Below are 22,834 nucleotides of genomic sequence, written 5' to 3' on the forward strand. Positions count from 1 at the left end.
TAGACACAACTGTCAGCTTCGCCCCGCCAATCCGGAGCCCCGTGTGGCCTTGCGCACGCGCGCTCCGGTGACGCTCCAAGGGCGGAGAGCCATCTCTCTGGTCCCCAATTGGTACGCCGACGCTCCCCACCCTCTTCATCCACGCCAATGAGCGAGGCGCGGCGTTCCCGGGGCTCGCGGGCGTTCGTCGACTGAGCGGCGGGAAGGTTTGGGCAAACCGTTTCCCCGAGGCGGTGCTACCTATCGCCCTCTCCCGACAGGAGGAGGACTTACATACCAGCGGCTCTCCATGCCTCCGGTGCGTTCTGGGCACTCTCTACCGCAGACTTTGCCAAAGTCGTTTTCTCTGTCGCCATGTGTTTCTGCGAGCACTGGGGCATCCTCTAGGGTCTATCATACCCCACTTTTGGTTCACAGGTGCAGTCAACTGAGAGTCCTGCTTCCCTTCTTTGACCACTTCAGCCCCTCCTGAACACGGTCCCCTGTCTTCAACTCAAATCCAAAGAACAATATAGCCAGAGTTACTCATTTATTGACACCTAAAATTAGACCGCTGTCCCCAGTGGACCCCGGAGTTGCCACCCAGGGCAGTTCTGCATTCTCGCACACGCTTCAATTGTACAGAGTCGCTGTGTGTTCGGGCTCCTGACTCTCACTCCATCCATCACCTCTAACCAGGAAACAGTCTTTCTGCTGTAAGGAAATAAAGAAACTATGGTCCATTTGTAGTAAGAGGCGCGTTTAAAGCTCATCGGTGGATTACAGGTAATTAGGAGGATTGGGCCCCTGGATTCCCTAGCCGGCAGCTGGTTTTTGGTTTTGGTTTGGTTTGGTTTGGTTTTTTTAATAATGTTTTTACATTGTTCGTTTTTTTTTTTCTTCTTCTTCTTAAGATGTATTTATTTATTATATGTAAGTGCACTGTTGCAGTCTTCAGACACTCCAGAAGTGGGCATCAGATTACATTACGGATGGTTGTGAGCCAACATGTGGTTGCTGGGATTTGAACTCCGGACCTTTGGAAGAGCAGTCGATGCTCTTAACCACTGAGCCATCTCACCAGCCCAGCTGGTTCTTTCTTGCCTAGGCATTTATTAATTTATCATTGGGTTAAAAAGTTGCAGGCTGTTAACATGACTAACATAAAAGGAGAGGATCTGAGCTCCAGGATATATGTCAAGAGCTTTACACAGGATAGGGATGCTGGAGAGAGGGTAATGCCTGTAAAAATGAATCCTCCTGAAGAACTCAGTAGTGTGGAATTTGGGAACAGGGAAATGCCGTAGGGCTATAAAACCTTATTTTATACCAAATCTGCATGACAGCCGTTTTTGCCTTCTCTCTAGGCTGACACCCAACTTTACAAGATCTGAAAAATAAATTGTTTCACTTTCATGACTCAAAAGACTTCAAGCCTCTTAGGAAGTGTCTCTTGCACTGATGAAAACACTGAGTTGGTGGGGGTCCCTCTGGACTGACCTATCCTCTAGGATATGTTGGTCTCAGTCTTTGAGCCATGCAATATTTAAGGAATGTTTGAAGGGTGGCCATGTTTTACATATCAAAACTTAAAGGACTGGAGAGATCAGCAGTTAAGAGCATTGGCTGCTCTTCCAGAGGACCCCCAGTTGATTCGCAGCACCCAATGGTGGCTCACAACTGTTACTCCAGTTCAGAGGATCTGATGCACACCTCTGGCTTCTGAGGGCACCAGGAACTCATGTGGGGCACATACATACACATAAGCAAAACATTTGTACCCATAAAATAATTTTTAAAGTATAAATAAATACCTAATAATATTTATTTCTTTGAACTATGAGTATGTTTGTGTCTCTGTGTGGAACTGGCAGGTATCCTTAGAGGTAAGAAGAGGGTGTTAGATGCCCTAAAGCTGGAGTTACAGGCAGTTGTGCGTCAACAGATGTGGGTTCTGGGATCTAAATTACCCCCTCACTCACTAAGGAAATCCCTGCTTCGTATAGTGGCACGTGTCTTTAATCCCAGCACTGGAGAGGTGGGTCTCTGAGTTCAGGGCCAGCCAGGGCTAAAAAGAGAGACCCTGTGTAAATATAAAATAAAAAGACTTGCTTGCTTAAAGCCCAATCTTATGAAGACATTTTCTGCAGTGGGGTTCCCTTCTCTTAGAACCAGATGTGGGTTCTGGCATCTAAATTCTCTCAGATGACTATAACTTGTCCCAAGTTAACAGAAAACTAGCAGCCAGCATTGAGTGCATACTGCTCTTGCAAAGGACCAGAGTTTGGTTCCTAGCAACCATGTCAAACAGCTCACAACTGCCTATAATGCCAGCTCCAGGGGGGATTAGCTGCGTCTGACCTTGTCAGTACTGGCAACCACATGCAAATACTCATGTACAGACACATACATACACATAATTAAAATAATAAAATATCTTTAAAATATAATTAAAAATAAAATTGGGGGGCTAGAGCAATGCCTTGGGGTCTAAGGGCACTTGCTACTCTTGAGGAATGCTATATAAGAGTCTGGGATAAGGGGTGGTCATCAAGGAGTGCCACCCAGCTCAATCCATAGGCTGGACAGAGAGCTGGACACCCTGGGAGGAAGACCAACGTGGAGGTGGGGCAGGGAAGAAGTGACCCCAGCAGCAAAAGGCAGCTGCTCTTTGTTTTGTCTGACATCCTTTTTTATTGTTTGATTTTGGTTTTTTCTTTTTTTTTTTTTTTTTTTTGGTTTTTCGAGGCAGGGTTTCTCTGTATAGCCCTGGCTGTCCTGGAACTCACTTTGTAGACCAGGCTGGCCTCGAACTCAGAAATCCGCCTGCCTCTGCCTCCCAAGTGCTGGGATTAAAGGCGTGCGCCACCACCGCCCGGCTGATTTTGTTTTTTTCAAGACAGGGTTTCTCTGTGTAGTCCTGGCTGTCCTGGAACTCACTCTGTAGACCAGGCTGGCCTCGAACTCAGAAATCTGCCTGCCTCTGCCTCCCAAGTGCTGGGATTAAAGGCGTGCGCCACCACGCCCGGCTTATCTGACAATTTTTTTTAATTCTATATGCAAAACTTTTAAACATACAGTAACTATCCGATCACATAATCAGAACAAGGCATTCTACTGGCAGTCTCCCCTCCCCCAACCCCACTCCCCCATCCCCCAGCCATCCCAAACAGACTTAGGTAAAGCTATGTGTAGCACTCCACGGGCTATGAAAACTTAAAGCTTTGGTGTTGATTCCATTCTGAGGCTACACACAAACAGTTCAAAACACTGCATTAAAGTGATACGTGGGCAGAAAGGCTTGAGTAATCAGATGTGAGTTTTGCTTGAGTTTGAGCAATAATGAGAATGGTGGGTATTCCCGTAGCCCTCTGATGCTCCAAGAGGGCAGCTGGTCATTTAGGTGACCAATAATGAGGAAACAACTGCTGTGACCAGCTGGAGCTTCACCAAGGACTTTGCGCCTGCCTTTGGATCCCTGCTTCAGCGTGTGATCAGCCAGGGAGGTATCTTCCCTTGGTATGGAGGTGTCTGTGTTTTAATGACCAAATCTTCCTCTGCTCTCTTGACACTCACCCCTGTGGAGGCTAAGGAGCTGGAGGCCATTGCAGAAAGGTAAACAAAAGTTGTAAACCTAGCACTCAAGAGCTTCCTCTTGCCATCTCCTTGAGTCTGCTATCTCATGACATCAATGCTAGGTCCAAAGTGGACTCCTCCCTTCCCCCCAACATGGCTTTACCACTGTCAATGCCATAAATGACAGGCCCGGCTCAGCCTGGCCTCTGACCAGTAAACAGGAGGATTGCTAGTGGTTTAAAACTTAAGTCACCTTAAGTCACCATTGCCCATTAACTTGTGAAGCAGGTTTCTGTTTGTCTGGAAGAACCATTGGTTCCCTTATCTGCCCCTCCAGCCAAACCCCAAGTGATTTGGTATCTAATTCCCCATTACTGTGTATCTGTGACACCTATCACAAGCTCCCAGGCTCTACACCCCCAAAGCAACCCAGACCCTCTTCTCCCCCCACTACTCTAACTTCCTCCCACTGCAAACATATCCCCTTAAAACACACACACACTCACACACACACACACTCAGGCCTCACACAGAGGCTGTGAATAGCATGAGTGGGGACAAATGGGTAACAGGAAATACCAAGCAAGCAGTTGCACTGAAGTTATCCGCTAGAGAAAGTTTCAAAGTCACTTGAGAGGATATTGAGTTAGTTCTCTAACTGGCTCGCTTGTGCCTAGGAAGACAGAGACAACGGAAGATACGGGTTTTTTTGTTTTTAAGTCAAAAGTCTGTAGCCGCATCACACCTACTGCAGCAGAAAGGGTCTTTGCAAGTAACCTTGGCTACTGTGCACATCATAGGTGGCCCCCCTCCAGACTGTCCTTACTATTAGGAGCCTATCTCAACGGGGAAGGAGGGTCCTTCTTGTGTCAGAAAACACCCCCCCCCCAAGACAGGGTTTCTCTGTGTAGTCCTGGCTGTCCTGGAACTCACTCTATAGATCAGGCAAGCCTCGAACTCAGAAATCTGCCTGCCTCTGCCTCCCAAGTGCTGGGATTAAAGGCGTGCGCCACCGCCCGACGGAAAACACTTTATCAAGTGAAATCAGGAGCCATTTGTTTATTGGCAAATATAGTTCCTAAGGGAAGGAGGTGTGGGGTCAGGATAACCTGGCTGTTCTTAAGCTATTTGAGTATCTCTGATGGTTTCCCCATGTGGAGAAGGGTCAACACCCCCAAAACTCAACCATGCTGCAACTCTGTCTAGGGAAGCCAGTAGGATAGCCCAACTCCCTCCCTATATGTCTGTAACTAGGAGGTGACATGGGAAGAAGGATGGAGGGGAAAGAGGACAGGCCTGGGCATGTTCTTCTTATCTTTCTTCAGATAAACCCCACAATCTGAATGCACCACATGCCTTCTTGACAGCAGATCAGTGAGCTCTGGGGGTTCTTTGTTCTGTTTATACCTACCCCCACACCTCCAGTTGAACATGGCTTGTTGTAGGCACAGGACCAGGACGGGGAATGCATGCTGGCCTTAGCTCCCTCTCAGAGTAAAAGCAGTAACAACTCCTTCCCTTCACTCACAGGAGTAACACTTTATCAAAGGTCAGCCTCAGGATAAGCCATGTAGCTAAGTGACCACAACACAAACAAAAAAACGTCAGAAGGTTTGACATGCCACAAAGTAGCATTCCTCCCCGGGCTCACGGTCCTCTCTGACAAGTAGAGACTTCTTGAGTCCCGGATTCAGAATTGGGTGTTTTGTGCAAACAAAAGAGGGAGTTAGGCTCCTTAGATAAAGGGGCCAGAAAGATAGCAAGATCAGACTTCCCGAGAACCACCAGAGCCCAGAGTCACACCTGAGTCTCAGGTTTTATGCAGTTCAATTTCTTACAACTGGCACGGGCCCAGCTCGCCTGTGCCAACATCCTCAGAAAGTTCTTGACATGGAATCTTGAGAGAAACTCTGTAAGTGTAGTTCTTGGATCTTATTTCAATTTATTTTTAGTACTAAAAGCTGTCGACGTAAGGAACACAGATATTCTCTCACTGTGCTCCCTACTCTAAACATTTACTGCCCCTAGCAACTGCCTACCAAGGAGGACGGGATGAGGACAGGCATTTCACAACAGAGAAGCCAGTTAGCTCCTTTTAGGCTAGGGAGCCAGGGTCAGCATCGCAGGGGTAAGCTGTGTTGATAGATCGTACCTTCAATGCTGCATGATAAGAAAAGCACTAATTCCCAGAAAGCCCCGAGCCCAGTCAAACCGAGAGAAAATGTCATTGGTGTCCCAGCTGAGCACAGCATCCCCTTTCCTTTATTGGCCCTGTTTAGATACCCAGTCCCAGGCTTTGCTATCTCTCCTAGCAATGCCTTCTGGGACCAAGTAGCCACCATCTCAGGGAGTCTGCTGTTGCGTTCCTTATCTACATATGTCCCTCTAACTCTCATTTGATCTGTTGCAGTTTCCAGGGTTACCTAGGCTCCAGGGTGTCAACCCTACCCTGGTTGTTTCATAGGTTCATAGGGTGATTGACTTACATCCCATCTGGTTTAAAACCTCAACTCCCATATATCCCCCCCCCCTTTTTAATTCCTGTCTGTGTTCTCTATGCCAGTGCATTCTCTGGCTCAGGGTCCCCTTAGGCACTGCCCTTGACCCCTCTCTAGCCAAAGTCTCTGCCACAAAGAGTCTCCTGAAACCCTCAGGGAGCTCCTGTCTGATGGTCTCCTGGGTATGCAGCCACATTGCCTTTTTACTTTGAGGGTTCCAAGGAAGGACAAGAGTGGCCTAGAGGCAGTAGCAAGTGACTAGAATGGTGTGGTGTGGGTCTGGGAGCAATGGAGAGTCTTCCACGAGTCTTCTAAGCTATCTCCCCAGGGTAAGCGGCATCTGGAGGAATCTGAAGTATGTCTTCCTGGCCTTTTACCTCCCCACTGATCCGTGCCTGGCAACACCCGTGAGTCAGTGTTTACAGGTGACCCATTTGGAGACACAGAGGCAAGAAAGGACTCTCAGAGGTGTAGAAAGGACTCTCAGAGGTGTCCTGGCAACTCAGGACCTCCCTTTCTCACAGGCTAGCAACTGTCACAGACTTCAGGGCAGGCTCTAGCACTGTGGTCCAGGGAAGGGACCAGTCAGTCTCCCACTTACCTGTCTTGAGGCACCATGATCCCTGAGGGGGCTCTTTGTTATATATAACGAAGGGCCAAGGCAGAGTGAAGACTTTCAGCCTCCTACTACTCTGCAGGCCCCTTATTCAGTTGTCATGACGCTGGACTCCTCGATGGCGGATCAGATGACCCGGCTGAGGTTACGACTCCTGGAACAGGTAAGACAGAGACAGCCTCTCCACTACTGTTGTTAATCCCTTGCTTCACTCAAATCTCCCTCCTCTGCAGACAGCCAGGAGAAGTCCCTGCTTCTAGACCCTGCAAACCCTTTCCCTGCGTCTGGCTTCCTAATGAACAGCTATGGCTTCTTGTTTGCTTTGTGTGTGTGTGTGTGTGTGTGTGTGTGTGTGTGTGTGTGCATGTGTGTGTGTGTGTGTGTGTTCTAGCAGTTTCCAAAGTCAGGAGGCAGGCTGTGCCCACCAGCAAGTGTACTTCTAGGGCACGGCCCCATGGAGCTCCTGCACCTTCAGGCTCCAGTGTTTAAAGGGATACTCCTTACTGTGGAGACTGGGCCCAACTTCCCGGGGAAAAAGCTGGCCATGCCCAGTCTTCTCCATCTTTGCAACCATCGATGAAATTTGGAGTGATTCACGATCAGCAGCGTACCTGCCTGTGCACACAACTAAGCTTAGTTCCTATAGGCAACGTCTCTGTACACGCTGCCTGCATTGCTCTTCTTCTGTGGCTATCTATTTTTTAAAAAATCAACTATTTATTATATGTGAGTATACTGTAGCTATCTTCAGACACTCCAGAAGAGGGCATCAGATCTTGTTACGGATGGTTGTGAGCCATCATGTGGTTGCTGGGATTTGAGCTCAAGACCTTCAGAAGAGCAGTCAGTGCTCTTAACCACTGAGCCATCTCTCCAGCTCCCTGTTGCTATCTATTACCAAGCCCGGGAATCCCAAATTCAGGGCCCAGGTGGCCCTGGATAGGCCCTGAGGGTAGTCTCTGCAAGGGTTGCTACTCAGCAATCTGTCCAGAGCATCTCTCTCTCAGGATCTTCAGGGTAATCCTTGGGATTCATAAAAGAGCCCTCTTGTGGACCATCAGATCGTCTATCTTGGTTCCCATCACTGTGTCCCCATTGGGCCCCAGTAGGGAAACACTTTGAGGCCTATCAGGCTGTGCATCAGGATGTCCTACCTGTGTTGTGTCTCAGCAGAGCATCACCTTAGGTTTCCTCTGGGTAGCATCGTCCCTCTGGGTTTAGGATGGAGAGCGTGCATTACGTTTGAGAATATTACCAGAATAATCCTTATCAGAATGGGGACCTGTACTGGCTATTTTTGTGTCAACTTGACACAGCTGAGTTATCACAGAGAAAGGAGCTTCAGTTGAGGAAATGCCTCCATGAGATCCAACTGTAAGGCATTTTCTCAATTAGTGATCAAGGGGGAAAGGCCCCTGTGGGTGGGATCATCCCTGGGCTGGTAGTCTTGGGTTCTATAAGAGAGTAGGCTGAGCAAGCCAGGGGAGGCAAGCCAGTAAAGAACATCCCTCCATGGCCTCTGCATCGGCTCCTGCTTCCTGACCTGCTTGAGTTCCAGTCCTGACTTCCTTTGGTGATGAACAGCAGTATGGAAGTGTAAGCCGAATAAACCCTTTCCTCCCCAACTTGCTTCTTGGTCATGATGTTTGTGCAGGAATAGAAACCCTGACTAAGACAAATTGGTACCAGGAGTGGGGTATTCCTGTGACAACCTGACCATGTTTTGGGGAGGACTGTGGAAGGACTTTGGAACTTTGGACTTGAAGATCCATTCGTTGTTAAGAGCTCTGTCAGATGTTGTATAGGAGCTTGGAAGATAATGTTGAGAACAGTGCAGAAGATGGAGGTCTGGTTTGTGAAATTTCAGAGGGAAAATTAAAGACTCTTTTCAGGGCCGTTGCTGTTTTGATTGTGAAGATTTTGTAGTTCTGGTTAGCTGGGGCTGAAGAATCAGCTGTGATTAACAAGATACCAGAACTACTAAAGCAAAAACTTTGCATTACTGGGACTATTGATGCTGGTTAGCTGGAGCTAAGAAATTAGCAGTGATTAAGAAGAGACCAGCATCATTGAGGTGACATCTTCTGGGAAGTGTTTTCTGAAAGCACAAAGAGGCTGTGTTCCAGAGATAGGCAAGGTTGTACTCCTTCTGCAGCGGGACTTGGTAATGTGTAAGGGTCACCCAGGTGGTACTGGTTTTGAAGGCATGAAGGGGTCATGCAGAGCAGCTGAAGCTAAGCACTGTGAGAGGCCATGGAAGGCCATTGGTGAAGGTGCAGCCTCAGTTGTAATTGAAGGCCCAGGACTGAAGGGGTCATGCAGTGTTTTGGAGATGCCAGTACCATGAGATGACCACCAAGAGCAGCAGCAGCAGTGGAGTACAGGCATCTGGAGCCCAGAGGACGACGTGTGTGCTACAAAGGGCATGGCTGGAGAAGTGACCCTAGCCCTTGGAGGAGCCCAGAAGATCGTGAGTTGGATCCCAGACGTTGGACAGTTGGAGACTGATTTTTGCTTTGATTGTGACTGTACCCTGATATTTTCCCTCTTGAAGGAAGAAACTGTTTTAGTGGAGCCCACATTTAAGAGACTTTTAATTGTAAAAAGACTTTGGATTTTAAAAGAGATGGATATTTTAAAGAGATTGAAATTTTAAGAATATGTAAAGACTGTGGGACTTTTAAAGTTATTTAGATCTTGGGGATGAATAAGAATGTAAGGGTTGAGGCTTACTAGTGATATGTTTGTGTGTCAAGTTGACAAGGGGTCAATTGTACTGGCTATTTTTGTGTCAACTTGACACAGCTGAGTTATCACAGAGAAAGGAGCTTCAGTTGAGGAAATGCCTCCATGAGATCCAACTGTAAGGCATTTTCTCAATTAGTGATCAAGGGGGAAAGGCCCCTGTGGGTGGGATCATCCCTGGGCTGGTAGTCTTGGGTTCTATAAGAGAGTAGGCTGAGCAAGCCAGGGGAGGCAAGCCAGTAAAGAACATCCCTCCATGGCCTCTGCATCGGCTCCTGCTTCCTGACCTGCTTGAGTTCCAGTCCTGACTTCCTTTGGTGATGAACAGCAGTATGGAAGTGTAAGCCGAATAAACCCTTTCCTCCCCAACTTGCTTCTTGGTCATGATGTTTGTGCAGGAATAGAAACCCTGACTAAGACAGGACCCTTGTCCCCATCTACTCATTTTTCCAAGTGCTTCATGTCTTCCATACTTCCTTTTGGGTACTGACCCCCCCCCCCCGCAAAGCTTTTGGCACATCAGCTACCTAGGCAGGTGGGCAGCGTAGACCCCACTCACCAACCTGGAGACGAGTCACCATCACAGCTTCTCCCTCTTAGATGCTGGAGCAGGAACGGGACAGCATGGACAGAGCAGGTAAGAGCTGAAGACGGCATGGGCACATCCAGGGAAGAAGGGGAGCAGACAAGAAGAGAGGCAGGCAGAGCAGGCTAGAACAACACACGCACACACGCATACACCGTTAGCCAGCAGGCTCCTAGAGGGAGTGCATCTTGTAGATGAGGTCAGGTGACCTACCTCAGGTTGTTCAGTGCAGAAATTCTGCCTGTTAACTCAGACTTGCATTGCTCGGGTTGCAGGGGTGGGCGGGGCCTCAAGCTTATCCTTCTCAGTCCCTGGGACCAGCGTCTAGGTTCACAGACATCTGAGTGAGGATCTGAAGCCAGAGGAGTGTGTCTTGTTCTTTAGAACATGTAACATCACACTTGGGAGGCAGAGGCAGGTGGATTTCTGAGTTCGAGGCCAGCCTGGTCTACAGAGTGAGTTCCAGGACAGCCAGAGCTACATAGAGAAACCCTGTCTCAAAAAAACAAAAAACAAACAAACAAAAAAGAACATGTAGCATCCACGGCTATGAGTAACACTGGGACCCCTGAGGGCAGCTGACCAAACCCGGGTGCCTCAGACCTAGATTGAAAATGGCACACCAGGTCATATGGCCTAACCACCCAATGGCCACAAATGTGCCCGAGGGTATCTCAGGTAAAGCTTCCAGAGAAACCTGCCCAGGTACCATCAAAATCCCAGCTCCCATTGGATGTCAAAGCAAGCAGACCCTCTTCCAGAGCTTTCTCTGGAGCGAGACCCTCTCCTTCCAATTGGTGAGCACGCCTGTCCTTCCCAGGCCAGGCTTTGAAGCCAGGGCTATGGAGGTATGACTGGGCCTGTGGAGGCCTCCTGTATAGGATGCTACAGCATCAAGGGAGATCTATTCTACTGACCAATGCCTTACATGACCAAGAAAATCCTCTAGGCTGACTCTAACCAAGTCTTTCCCTCTCTACCATAGTCCCTGCTCTCCCTGCCCCTGCCCCAACCCCGGCCTCTCCTTTAGGATGGATGTTTATGAGAGACCTGAGCTCAGGAGCTCAAAGACTACAGGCTACTCTAAACCCTAGGGTTCAGGGAAGTTGGGGCACTCCATCAGAGCCACCAGTCAGGTTTATATACCTCATTGATATGTGCCTTCTTTATGCAGGACAGCAGGAAAAGTCAGACACAGCCCTCCAGAGTGCTTTGAGAAGAAGGAAGGACCTTCTACAGAGACTCTGGGTAGGCCTGCACCCTCTGTCAAACACAGGCCTAACTCCCCAAGGTCTAACACACAGGCCAGCATACGCCAACAAAGGCGCTCTGAATTTACGGGGCCAATTAGCTAATGTTTGCAAAATTGAAGATGGTTAACTGAAGTGTTGAGCATTCAAGAGACCGAATACTCCCACCCCATCACTTCCCTGAGGAAATCAGATAAAGTACAGCATCAGGATAGGCAGTGTGTAAACTCAGAGACTGCTTAGGTAGCTGGCAACAGAGAAGGCAATGAGTTAAGGCCCTTTTCCTCCAGGAAGAGCTCATCTAAGCTAAACTGGCCTCCAGCAACAAGTGGCCCTACCTGGAAGCATCTCGATGGGTGTTATCCCAACACTGCCACGGGACAGGAGGCTGGCTCTTTCTACAGTGAGGTAGATGCTGAAATACATGAGGAACCATTAGATAGTTGGCTAGGAAACACTAAGGACAACCAGAAACTCAACAAGTAATTGGTATGTGCTCAGAGAAGAGGATTTCTGAGTGCTTACCAAGGCACACTATTGAACTTGGGGCCATAATCTGTGCCCAGTCTGGCCACCCATTTACAATAAGCCAATTAAAAGGCAAGTCAATGGGCTGGAGAGATGGCTCAGTGGTTAAGAGCACTGGCTGCTCTTCCAGAGGTCCTGAGTTCAATTCCCAGCAACCATAGGGTGGCTCACAACCATCTGTAATGGGGTCTGGTGCCCTCTTCTGGTATGTCTGAAGAACGCAATGGTGGTGTACTCATATGCATAAGATAAATAAATAAATCTTTTTTAAAAAGTCAACAGTAGCCAGGCGTGGTGGCGCACGCCTTTGATCCCAGCACTTGGGAGGCAGAGGCAGGCGGATTTCTGAGTTCGAGGCCAGCCTGGTCTACAAAGTGAGTTCCAGGACAGCCAGGGCTACAGAGAAACCCTGTCTCGAAAAAAACAAACAAACAAAAAAAAACAAAACAAAAAGTCAACAGTAAAAAACAGAAGAGGATGGTTTATTGACTATGATCACATTGGGAGAGAGACAAAGAGACCCCTAGTTCCAGGGATTCCACACTGAATATTTGGGTGCCATATTCCCTGGCAGGGGTGAGGCATGGTAAAACCACACTGGTTAGGGGCTGCTCACACAGTGAAGCTCGTGGGTTAAATCAGTGACCTCTGCTGATGGCTCTCCAGCCAACAGGCTCTCGTTGTCATTTTAGGAGCAGCAGCTGATGGACGAGCACTCCCCAGCCCATGCCTGGAGGATGCACGGAAGAGCCGCAGTGCCAACCCTGAACCCAGAGGTGCCTCCCACAGATGTCTTCCCTGCTGCCTCCCCACCTTTGCCCCAACCCCCAGAGCCACCAAGGATCATCCAGCACCCGGTAGGGAAGACTCTTGGGGAAAGGCAACTTGTGGTGGGGTGGGAGAAGTCACCACAATGCAGAAGGGCACTGTGTTGCCAACAGGCCATCCAATCATCAAGACCAGAGGCTTTTCTCTCCCCTCCTACCTTCCAGGGAGGCCAAAAACTAACACTCACTCTCTCTCTCTCTCTCTCTCTCTCTCTCTCTCTCTCTCTCTCTCTCTCTCTCTCTCTCTCTTTCCAGGAGTCCCTAGCAGCAGGGTAGCAGGGTGCTAGTCCTCTGGAGAGGTCCATTCTGTTAACAGACAATAGCAGCTTCATTTGCTGTCCATGATACCTTGGGTCCTCTGGGGGAAATACATAGAAGACCAGCTTAGGGATGGTCGACTCTCAGGACAGACTCACCTCCTGGTAGACCAAACCTAACCACTGCATTGGAAGAACTAGGGGAGTTTAGCACCAGTGGTCCCTGAATTCAGAGAAGCACTGCCCTTTAATACTTCACAGTGACCAGGGATGATTAAGACGCTGACTTAGGGACAGCGGAGTATACCATTCTGAAAACTTTACATGATGTGTGACCTACACACTGCATCCTGAATCACGAGCAACAGAAACCAACTGACCTCTTGAGCAAATGATATACACATTTCAAATTGTATGTGTTAGTAGTGGTGTGTGCATGCCTTAGGGTTTCCACTGCTGTGAAGAGACACCATGACCAAGGCAACTCTTATAAGGACAACATTTAACCTGGGCTGGCTCACAGGTTTGTTATCATCATGGCAGGAGGCATGGCAGGATCCAGGCAGACGTGGGGCTGCAGGAGCCAGAGGCAGAAAGAAGGGCTTCCAGGCAGCTAGAAGGGTCTCTTCTGCATAAGGAGGAGCTTGAACGCCAGCAGACCTCACACAGTAACGCACTTCCTCCAACAAGGCCACACCTCCTGACAGTGCCACTTCCCATAAGTCAATCTTAGTCAAACTACGACAGTGTGTTCAATACATATGTGAGCCTCATGCACACCACAGCGCATACATAGAATTCAGAGAATCACATTGTGGAGTGACTGTCATCTTTCCATTGTTATATGTGTTCTGAGGATCAGGTTGCCAGGCCACCTGGCAAACACCTCTACTCGCTAAGCCATCTCACTGGTTCAAGAAAACAATCTTCTAAAGTAGAGGAGGTAGGAGGCCCAGGTGAGGTCTTTGCCTGGGACTCGATGTGAGGGAACACAGGAAGTTGAGGGGAAAAGGCACAGGGGGATCTAGAAGACATCTGTCCTTTGGGCAAGGAAACAAGGAGCCATTCATAGCAGAGGGAATGGATCTCACAGAATTCTTTCTGCTGGTGAGCTATCTGTACCTAGGTTCCAGGTTCTCCAGCCGTTGTCCTTTCCTGTTGTCAGGACCATTGTATTTATCATCATCATCATCATCTGTACTTTGGTGCTTTGCCTACATGTATGTTCATGTGAGGTTTCATATCCCCTGGAACTGGAATTACAGACCATTGTGCGCTGCCATGTGGGTGCTGGGAATGGAACCCAGGACCTCTGGAAGAATAGCCAGTGCTCTTAACCACTGAGCCACCTCTCCCATCCCCAGTACCCCCATTGTGTTTGTTTTTAAGATCTGGTTGGTCTCACCATGTAGTCCTGGCTGTCCTGGCACTCACTATACAGACTAGACTGACCTCAAACTCACAGAGAGCCTCCTGCCTCTTGCTTCCCAAGTACTGAGGTTAGAACCATGCACCACAATAGCTGGTGGCCGGTTTCATGTTCTTAAATGTTTGCTGAAAAAGTAGAGGGATAATACCTTGTAATACAGGAAGATGTACAACTTGATTTTCATGAAATAGTTACTCATAGCAACACATGTTCACATCTGTTGGTGCCTGTTCTTATTTATTTTTATTTTTTAAAGATTTATTTATTTTATTTACATGAGTACACTGTAGCTGTCTTCAGAAGAAGGCATCAGATCCCATTATAGATGGTTGTGAGGCACCATGTGGTTGCTGGGAATTGAACTCAGGACCTCTGGAAGAGCAGGCAGTGCTCCTACCCGCTGAGCCATCTCTCCAGCCCTACAAATACTTTTTCTATCCAATCGTCTATGCTAACTTCCAGTGCCGACCATTAACCTTCTCTTCAGATGGATGCTGACGGGGAGGGATGGACAGACGTGAACACAGACAGGTAGACGGATGGGATGTGCGGACAGATCAATGACAGGGTAGATGGACAGATGGATGGACGGTTAGTCAAGTGTGCAGGTAGATGGTGGGGGATAGCTGCAAAGACCCTGCATCCAGATAGATAACCAACTTGCCTCTCTCAGGTCCCCCAGGCTCCTGCCACCATCATTCAGCAGCTACCGCAGCAGCCACTGATTGCACAGATTTCTCCTCCTCAGGCCTTTCCCACTCCGAGGTCAGGAAGTATTAAGGAAGGTGCGTATGTGCTCCATATTGATTTTGCTTTCGTTTTGCGAAATTAATACTGAAAAGGAAAATATGTCCTAAATAGGTGTTTTCCTAATGAGAATATTTTCTAAGTAGGTGTCTGTCTTAGTTAGGGTTTTACTGCTGGGAACAGATACCATGACCAAGGCAAGTCTTATAAAGGACATTTAACTGGGGCTGGCTTACAGGTTCAGAGGTTCAGTCCATTATCATCAGGGTGGGAGCATGGAACAGGTGTGGTGCAGGAGGAGCTGAAGGTTCTACCTTTTCTTTTCTTTCTTTCTTTCTTTCTTTCTTTCTTTCTTTTTTTTTTTTTTTTTTGGTTTTTTGAGACAGGGTTTCTCTGTGTAGTCCTGGCTGTCCTGGAACTCACTCTGTAGACAAGGCTGGCCTCGAACTCAGAAATCCACCTGCCTCTGCCTCCCGAGTGCTGGGATTAAAGGCGAGTGCCACCACGCCCGGCTCCTCTTAATTTTTAAAAAGGATTTTTGTCTTGTGTCTGTGATTGTTTTGCCTGCTTGCGCATCACTGCCATGTTCATGCATTGCTCTCAGAGGCCAGCAGAGGGCACCAGAACTGGATCCTCTAGAACTGGAGTTACAGATGGTATGGATGCTGAATCCAAACAAATCAGCCAGTGCTCCTAACCACAGGGCCATCTCTCCAGCCCCATATTTTATTTTTAATTACTTTTAATTAGCCATGGGAGTGGGGGCCATGTATACACAGCGCAATGTATGAGTAGAGGCCAAAGGACAAGCCAGGTAGCCCCTGGTGATAACAGACTCAATAATAATCCCCCAAACAACTGTCCTTTACTCTCTGGAAATAGAGGGTATATGAAAAAGCAAATAAAAAATAACCCCTCCCCCCAAAGACCATAGTTCCTTCATAGTCAAATCCAAAGATAAACAGTTAAAATTCTGGAACAGAATTCAGAAGCCTAGTTAGCTTTCTATAACCGACCTGTGGTGACTCCCCCGCAATCCCAGCACTTGGGATCTAGAGGCAAGAGAGTCAAAAGTTCGGGGACATCCTTGGCTACATAGTGAGTTTGAAGTCAACCTGGGCTGCATGAGGCCTCATCTCAGAAAAGAAAAAAAAAAAAAATAAGCAAAACATTAAAACAGACAAAACAGCAGCGGCTAAGCAGTACACACCTTTGTTCCCAGGGCTGAGGAGGCAGAGGTAGGTGAGCTCTAGGAGTTCCAGGATAGCCAGGGCTATATGAAAAGACCCTGACTCAAAACAACAAAAAAAAAGCCGGGCGTGGTGGCGCATGCCTTTAATCCCAGCACTCGGGAGGCAGAGGCAGGTGGATTTCTGAGTTCGAGGCCAGCCTGGTCTACAAAGTGAGTTCTAGGACAGCCAGGGCTATACAGAGAAACCCTGTCTCGAAAAAACCAAAAAAAAAAAAAAAAAAAGACCCTGACTCAAAACAAAATATAGGACACCCGAACTATTTGTTGGATTTCAATGGTGTGGAGTAAATGACACTGTTGTACTACAAAGTCTTTTGTAAAAGCATTTAGTTTTTTTTTTATTCTTATGTATAGGCATGTTTTGCTTGCATATATGTATGTATGTTCGCCATGTGCATGCCTGGTGCCCAGAGGGTACAGAACAGGACATCAGATCCTCTGGAACTGGAGTTACAGATGTTTGTGAGCAACTGTGTGTGTGCTGGAACCAAAGCAGGGCTCCTCTGCAAGGTCTGCAGAGTGTGCTTAACCCCCAAGCCATCTTTCCAGCCCTACAACATATGCTTAATATTTGATCTTACAGCTTTGAAAAGACTGCATAGCCTGAAAGTCTTCACCCACAGTCCCTCTAACCATGATCTTTTTCTTTCTTTCTGAATTTGACATGTTTGAGTATGTAGCTGGAGTCATGTATGTGACTTCTGTCTTTCTGTGACTGTCTTACTTTGGTTAATATAATGTACCTAAGGCATATCCATACTGTAGTCAGCGACAGATTGAATGGCATGGCAGAGGATGGGTGGCCACATTTGGTCTCATACCTAGTTGTCTGGTATGGGAAGGAAGCCCAAAAGCTTGACTTAGGAGAACCCTGCCTTTTGGAGCACCTGCCACTCCTGCTGTTGGGTGGAGCCTCGTCCAAAGCTCCTGGAGTCCCTGTCCAGCCTGGGATTGCCATTTGGCCTCTTGACGCTGTCTCACAAGGGAGTTGCAACAAAGGTCGGGCTTCCTACCTTGCTCCTATGGCCTGGCTTGGGCTGACCAGTTCCTGGTGCTTCTGTTTGAGCCCCTCTGATACTCTGGGCTTGGTTGTTTGACTGAGAAGGTGGCCTTGGGGGATGTTCCTTTAATGGGGCTGGCAAGAGTTCTGGCACTGTTTGCAGAGTTTAGCTGCTGTGGAAAAACTGCCTTTGTTTGTCCGTCACACTGTCAGAAATTACAACCTTGCCAGGTACCTTTGTTGGTGAGTGATAAACGTGCTAGACCTATGGCAACAAAGTCCCCACTGTGGGTGGCCTAAAACCAGTTCATTTTACTAGAGGCCAGACCTGAAAATCCAGTCTTCCCCAGCTACAATATTATTTTATTTTATTTTATTTTATTTTATTTTATTTTATTTTATTTTATTTTATATACACTGGTGCTGTCTTCAGACACACCAGAAGAGGACATCAGATCCCATTACAGATGGTTGTGAGCCACCATGTGGTTGCTGGGAATTGAACTCAGGACCTTTGGAGGAGCAGTCAGTGCTCTTAACTGTTGAGCCATCTCTCCAGCCCTCTGCTCCCGTTTTTTTAATGAGCAGCTAATGCATGAATAAGTACCCGCCTCGCCTTTTAGACATGGTGGAGATGATGCTGATGCAGAACGCGCAGATGCACCAGATTCTCATGCAGAACATGATGCTCAAAGCCCTGCCCCCTGGGTCCACAGGCCCACGTGCTGCTACCCTCCAGGTAAGTTTGGGTGCTGAAATGTAGCCATTGGCTGGGGGGGCAGGGAGGGGCGTGATGGCTGGGGGAGGGGCTTGCTCCAGAGACCCTGTGCAAGGATTTCTCCAGTTTGTGGTGGAAGCAATGTTCGCCAGTCCTCTGCAAGAGGAACAGGTAATGCAGCTGGGGCCCAGAGAGCTCTAAGCCCATGTAGGGCCCCCAACACATTCTGCTGCCTTTCCTACCACTTTGGGCCCAGGGAAAGGATGTTGAAGTCCTGATCTGGTTGTGTGCTCTGCCAGGACCAACGATGGATGCACCACGGAGTCCTGAGAGCTGAAAAGCAGAAGCCACCCCCGGTTCACCACCACCACCACTACGCGCCCACCACTCAGCTGCCGGCTGCCTCCACAGCTGGTGCCCCTGCAGGTTATGCCACGTGGCCTCCAGTGGTCGCAGCCACTGCGTTCCCACACGCAGCCAGCTTCTTGCCCACTGTGAGCCACCTGACCGAGGCATCAACCTCCCATCCTATCTACCCTTAGCACACAAGTGTGGAGGGAGAAAGCTAGTGTCTTGCGCAGGTAAGCGGAAAGATGGACCTGGTGACTTCTTTTCGCCCACATGCCAAAGAGCACATGCATGCACTCTGTGGTCAGGCCAATGCACCGTGGCTATTTTGAAAGAGCCAGAAAAAATTTCAGTCTACCGTGGGGTTGCAGGTGTCAGCCCCAGATGCCAGACCACGTGGGTCTTGGTCACTCTCTGGGAAAGTTATGCTTCAGGTTTTTTGTGATAGCCCAGCAGGACTGGTCTCACAGGGCGTCCATCCCAGAGGGGGAAAAAAAAAGTGATGCTTTTCGAGGCGTGCTCAGTAAGCACCGTGACCTTGCCAACCTTGGTTACTCTACAGGGCCATCAAGGAAGGTCAGGAGAATGAACGCCTCACCTGGGCGGAATACAAACATTTTGTTATGAAAGACTAAAGAAAAACTACCCAAGATCAGAATAGATCATTATGGCTACATATACACTTTGACATTCCTATGGAAGGCTGGAATAAAAGTCAAACAGGCTGGAGACATAGCTCAGACAGTCTGAGGCTCTGTGTTATACCCTGGATGGGTGCTACCCCCCCCCACACACACACATAGAGCAAGGGAAAGTCGAACATTGTAGCTGGGGAAGACTGTGTTTGTTGGCCATACCTGGAATGACTTCATTTTTAATGTGAAAGAAGCAAGATGAAGAATTTGTGATATGACTTCAGGGCTGGGCTCAGCAGTTAAGAGCGCTAAAGGCTCTTCCAGACCTCTTCCAGAGGTCCTGAGTTCAATTTCCAGCAACCACATGGTAGCTCACAACCCTCTGTAATGGGGGATGGGATGCCCTCTTCTGGTGTGTCTGAAGACAGCGGCAGTGTACTCACGCATGAAATAAATAGATATTTCTAAAGAAGAAGGTGGTGGAGGAGAAGAAATAATAATAATAATAATAATAATAATAATACAGGGCATATTCAGGGCTAACAGGATTTTTCAGCAGGTAAAGGTGCTTGCTGTCAAGTCTGATAACTGAGTTTTATTCTCAGGATATGGAGGCATAGGTGGTGGTGGTAGGTGACCAACTTCTACAGGTTGGCCTCTTGCCTCCATTTTTGCATGGGGTGTGCTTGGACCCCAGCCCCTATGGCTGGTTAAATGTAATTAAAAAGAAAATAAGAAACTAGGCACGGTGGTGCACATCTTTAGTCTCAGCACTCCAGAGGCAGAGGCTGGCAGACCTCTAGTTCAAGGCCAGCCTGGTCTATAGAGTTAGTTCTAAGCCAGCCAGAGTTGCACAGAAAAACCCTGTCTCTAAAAACAAACAAACAAGCAAGGGCTGGAGAGCTGGCTCAGTGGCTAAGTGTTAGGGCGCTTGTTGCTGTTGCAGAGAACCCAGGTTTAAGTCATAGTGAAAGAACCTAGTGGGGAACCCCCCCCCCCACTCAATTCCTGAGTCGGCACGCACCCAAGGAATCACGAGACTGTCTTGATGCAAACACATGAGGTAGTTTAATGACGGAGCTCTGGGTTGACACATATCTCACACAGGAGATTGCGGTTGTCAACCACTAGGCTTGAAAGCTAGGGGTTTGGGGCTGGGGGAGGAATTGGCGTGGTTTCACATGATTGATTCATTTAAACATCAGCAGACTGTACGTGCAGATCGAGGTAACAGCAGAGCATCTGGTTAACATTTAACCCACACCAGAAGGGCGGGAGATAGGGAGGCACCAGGCCAGTCCAGACATGTCTTTGCATTCTCTTTATTTTTATGGCCAAGCAACCTCAGGCATGTCTTAACGACAATGGGCCTGCCTGGGCATGTCCTGGCCTGTTCTGCTATGTTCTCAGTCCCAGGCTTCAAAGCTCACAAACAACTCTTTGGGCTATTACATGAATCACAGGTCTCAAGTTTTATTTTCTTTCAATAGCACCACATGGCAATCTACAACTCTCTGTGACACCAGTTCCAGGATAGTCAATGTCCTCTTCTGACCTCCAAGGGTATCAAGGAGTGCACATGCTGCACATAAATACACACAGGCAAGACACTTATAACATTTTATAATCATAACATGAGGTCCACATGCATGCACGTGGGCACTGCAGGCTGTGTAAGTATGGGTGGATGCACACACTGTTTACAAAGCACTGTTCACTCCGGGAGGGTTGGATGGTTGCTCTCTCTCCTCCATCTCCACCCCAGCCCATCAGGTAGAGAAGAATTCATAAACGTGTGCATGCCTCCTGTATTTTCTGGTGTCTCTTTCTGCCATTTTGGTAAAGCTCATTTCCTTTCTGGTTTTATTACTGCTTTTGAGCCCAGGCTGACAACATACTACAGTCCTTCAGTTTTAGCTTGCCTGATGTTAGGGTTAGACTAGGAGTCACATCTGACTCCTTGTTTGTTTGTTTGTTTGTTTGAGACAGTCTTACTCTGCAGCCCCTACTGGCCACATACTATGTAGACCAGGCTGACTTTGAACTCAATCTCTGAGCTCCACCCGCCTTTGATTTCAGATACAGACAGCCTAAACACGCCTAGCTTCTTTGATATTTTAATGGATTTTGTTTGTTTTTGTAGACCAGTCAGGTTGTCCCAGAAGTTCCTGTGTAGACCAGGCAGGCCTCATGCTAAGAGATCCATCTCTCTCAGGCGAGCTGGAACAGCTACGCCTGGCATAATGTTTTATTTTTAAAGATTTATGATTGTGTGTGTGTGTGTGTGTGTGTGTGTGTTATGGGATTGAACCCAGGCTTTCTAGCACACCAGCTAAGTACTAAGTTAGAGCCACAGCTCTCATCACTTTGAGACAGCACCTCACTGAGTTGTTAAGGCTGGCCTCAATTCTCCAGCCTCAGTCTCCCTGCTAGTTGGGATCCCTGGAGTGCTACAAGACAAGTTATTTCTCCACTTTGAAATGAGCCAATTCTAGCCAGATTAAAATATACATAAATGCAGGTTTGTTGGGAAACCACTCTTGGATAGGAGAGTTCACTGGCCCCAAGGAAGGAGGCCAGGGGAGTTGCCATGGGGAAGAAAAGAGGAAGAGAAAGAGAAGGAGCATGCGCAGAGAGAAAAGGAGAAGAGCAAGGAGATCAAAATATCTCTGTAATATAATAAGCAAAGAGCCCTTGAAGGAAAGGCAGCCCAGCCAGATCGTGGGCTGCAAAGGCCAGGTTTGGGAGTGAGGTATGCCTGGTAGGGACTGAGGGCTGCTGGGAGAACCTGGAGGCCAGGGTATTCTTTGCTATGCAAAATATGCCCCCCCCCTCCACAGAGAAACCCTGTCTCGAAAAACAAAATAAATAAATAAATAAGCCCCCCCTACCCCTTGTCCGGGAGTCTGAAACCAAATACTACATTCCACCTGCCTTTATAGAGGTCCCCCACCCCCGAGAATTATAGTAAGCTTTCGTTTGCTTGAGGTTAAGTTTTTCATTTGCTAAGTTCCTCACCAAAAAGCTGGTCTCTATTTCAGAATCCCTGGGACCTTACAGATCGGAGGCAGGACAGCTCAGAGTTGCCAGTTAGCCCCACACGGACCATCCCTGTGACAGACCTGGCTTACGCTCCATGAAGACAGTGACATGATGCCCATGTGGATAAACAAGCCAATGCCACACACTCAAGGGTGCTTCAGGGTGGCGCTGACACTGCTTCCCACAGAACTGTCTTTCAGTGCGCCTTGGGATGTGGTTCCAGAGAAACTTGGTTTTGTTAAAAGCGCCAGTTAAAGAGCTCACACAATTTCCTTTCTAGATGATGTTTCTAACATGATTTTCCTCTCATATGATTATTGATCTGATAGAAGGAAGATATTTGGCAGATGTTTTATATCGGATGGCCTGGCAATGCTGGGCTAACAAAGGAGGAAGTAGCCTGGGAGCATCCTGGCTCTGGGAGCACCATCAGCCTCTGGAAGCTATGGGAGTGCACATGGACCCACCCTCACACACAGTCTTCCCAGTCCCTTTCAAGCCTACTGTCTGAGGCCCACCCGTGGGAGACTGAAGAGTCTGAGCAGGCCCTGTAGTGGGCTTAGGGGTCCCCAGTGACTCCGGGAAACGCTTCTCCTGGCCATGACCCTTAACAGTGGTGACAGGGACTGCGCCACTGTGCACAACTGTACTCTGAGAAGATGCACAGTGCGCCCCAGAGATTTTAAAGATGGCTCAAGTGTGTAAGCGGCCAATCCACAGAGTCCATGAAACTCTCATCAAGATCACAGGCCCCAGCTGGAGAGATGGCTCAGCGGTTAAGAGCACTGACTGCTCTTCTGA

General features: G+C 48.2%; 1 protein-coding gene across 2 annotated transcripts; it reads left to right on the forward strand.

Annotated features, from left to right (window-relative positions):
- The first annotated feature begins 42 nt into the window (after positions 1-42).
- On the forward strand, positions 43-22,594 carry CUNH21orf58 (chromosome unknown C21orf58 homolog). 2 transcript variants are annotated; one of them, XM_085842905.1, is made up of 10 exons: positions 43-298; positions 418-765; positions 6,752-6,832; positions 10,015-10,051; positions 11,175-11,248; positions 12,471-12,635; positions 14,965-15,076; positions 17,914-18,029; positions 18,308-18,589; positions 22,363-22,594. In XM_085842905.1, the coding sequence occupies exons 3-9, from the start codon at positions 6,770-6,772 to the stop codon at positions 18,548-18,550; spliced, it is 810 nt and encodes a 269-aa protein (XP_085699031.1). In that variant the 5' UTR covers positions 43-298; positions 418-765; positions 6,752-6,769; the 3' UTR covers positions 18,551-18,589; positions 22,363-22,594. The 2 variants fall into 2 exon arrangements, with proteins under 2 accessions (XP_085699031.1, XP_021030991.1); XM_021175332.3 differs by lacking the exons at positions 43-298; positions 418-765; positions 22,363-22,594 and adding an exon at positions 22,033-22,291 and having other exon boundaries at positions 6,520-6,832.
- The last annotated feature ends 240 nt before the right edge of the window (positions 22,595-22,834 follow it).

The sequence above is a fragment of the Mus caroli genome, unplaced genomic scaffold (assembly GCF_978045245.1).
Source record: "Mus caroli unplaced genomic scaffold, Mus_caroli_1 scaffold_9, whole genome shotgun sequence".
Lineage (NCBI taxonomy): Eukaryota > Metazoa > Chordata > Mammalia > Rodentia > Muridae > Mus > Mus caroli.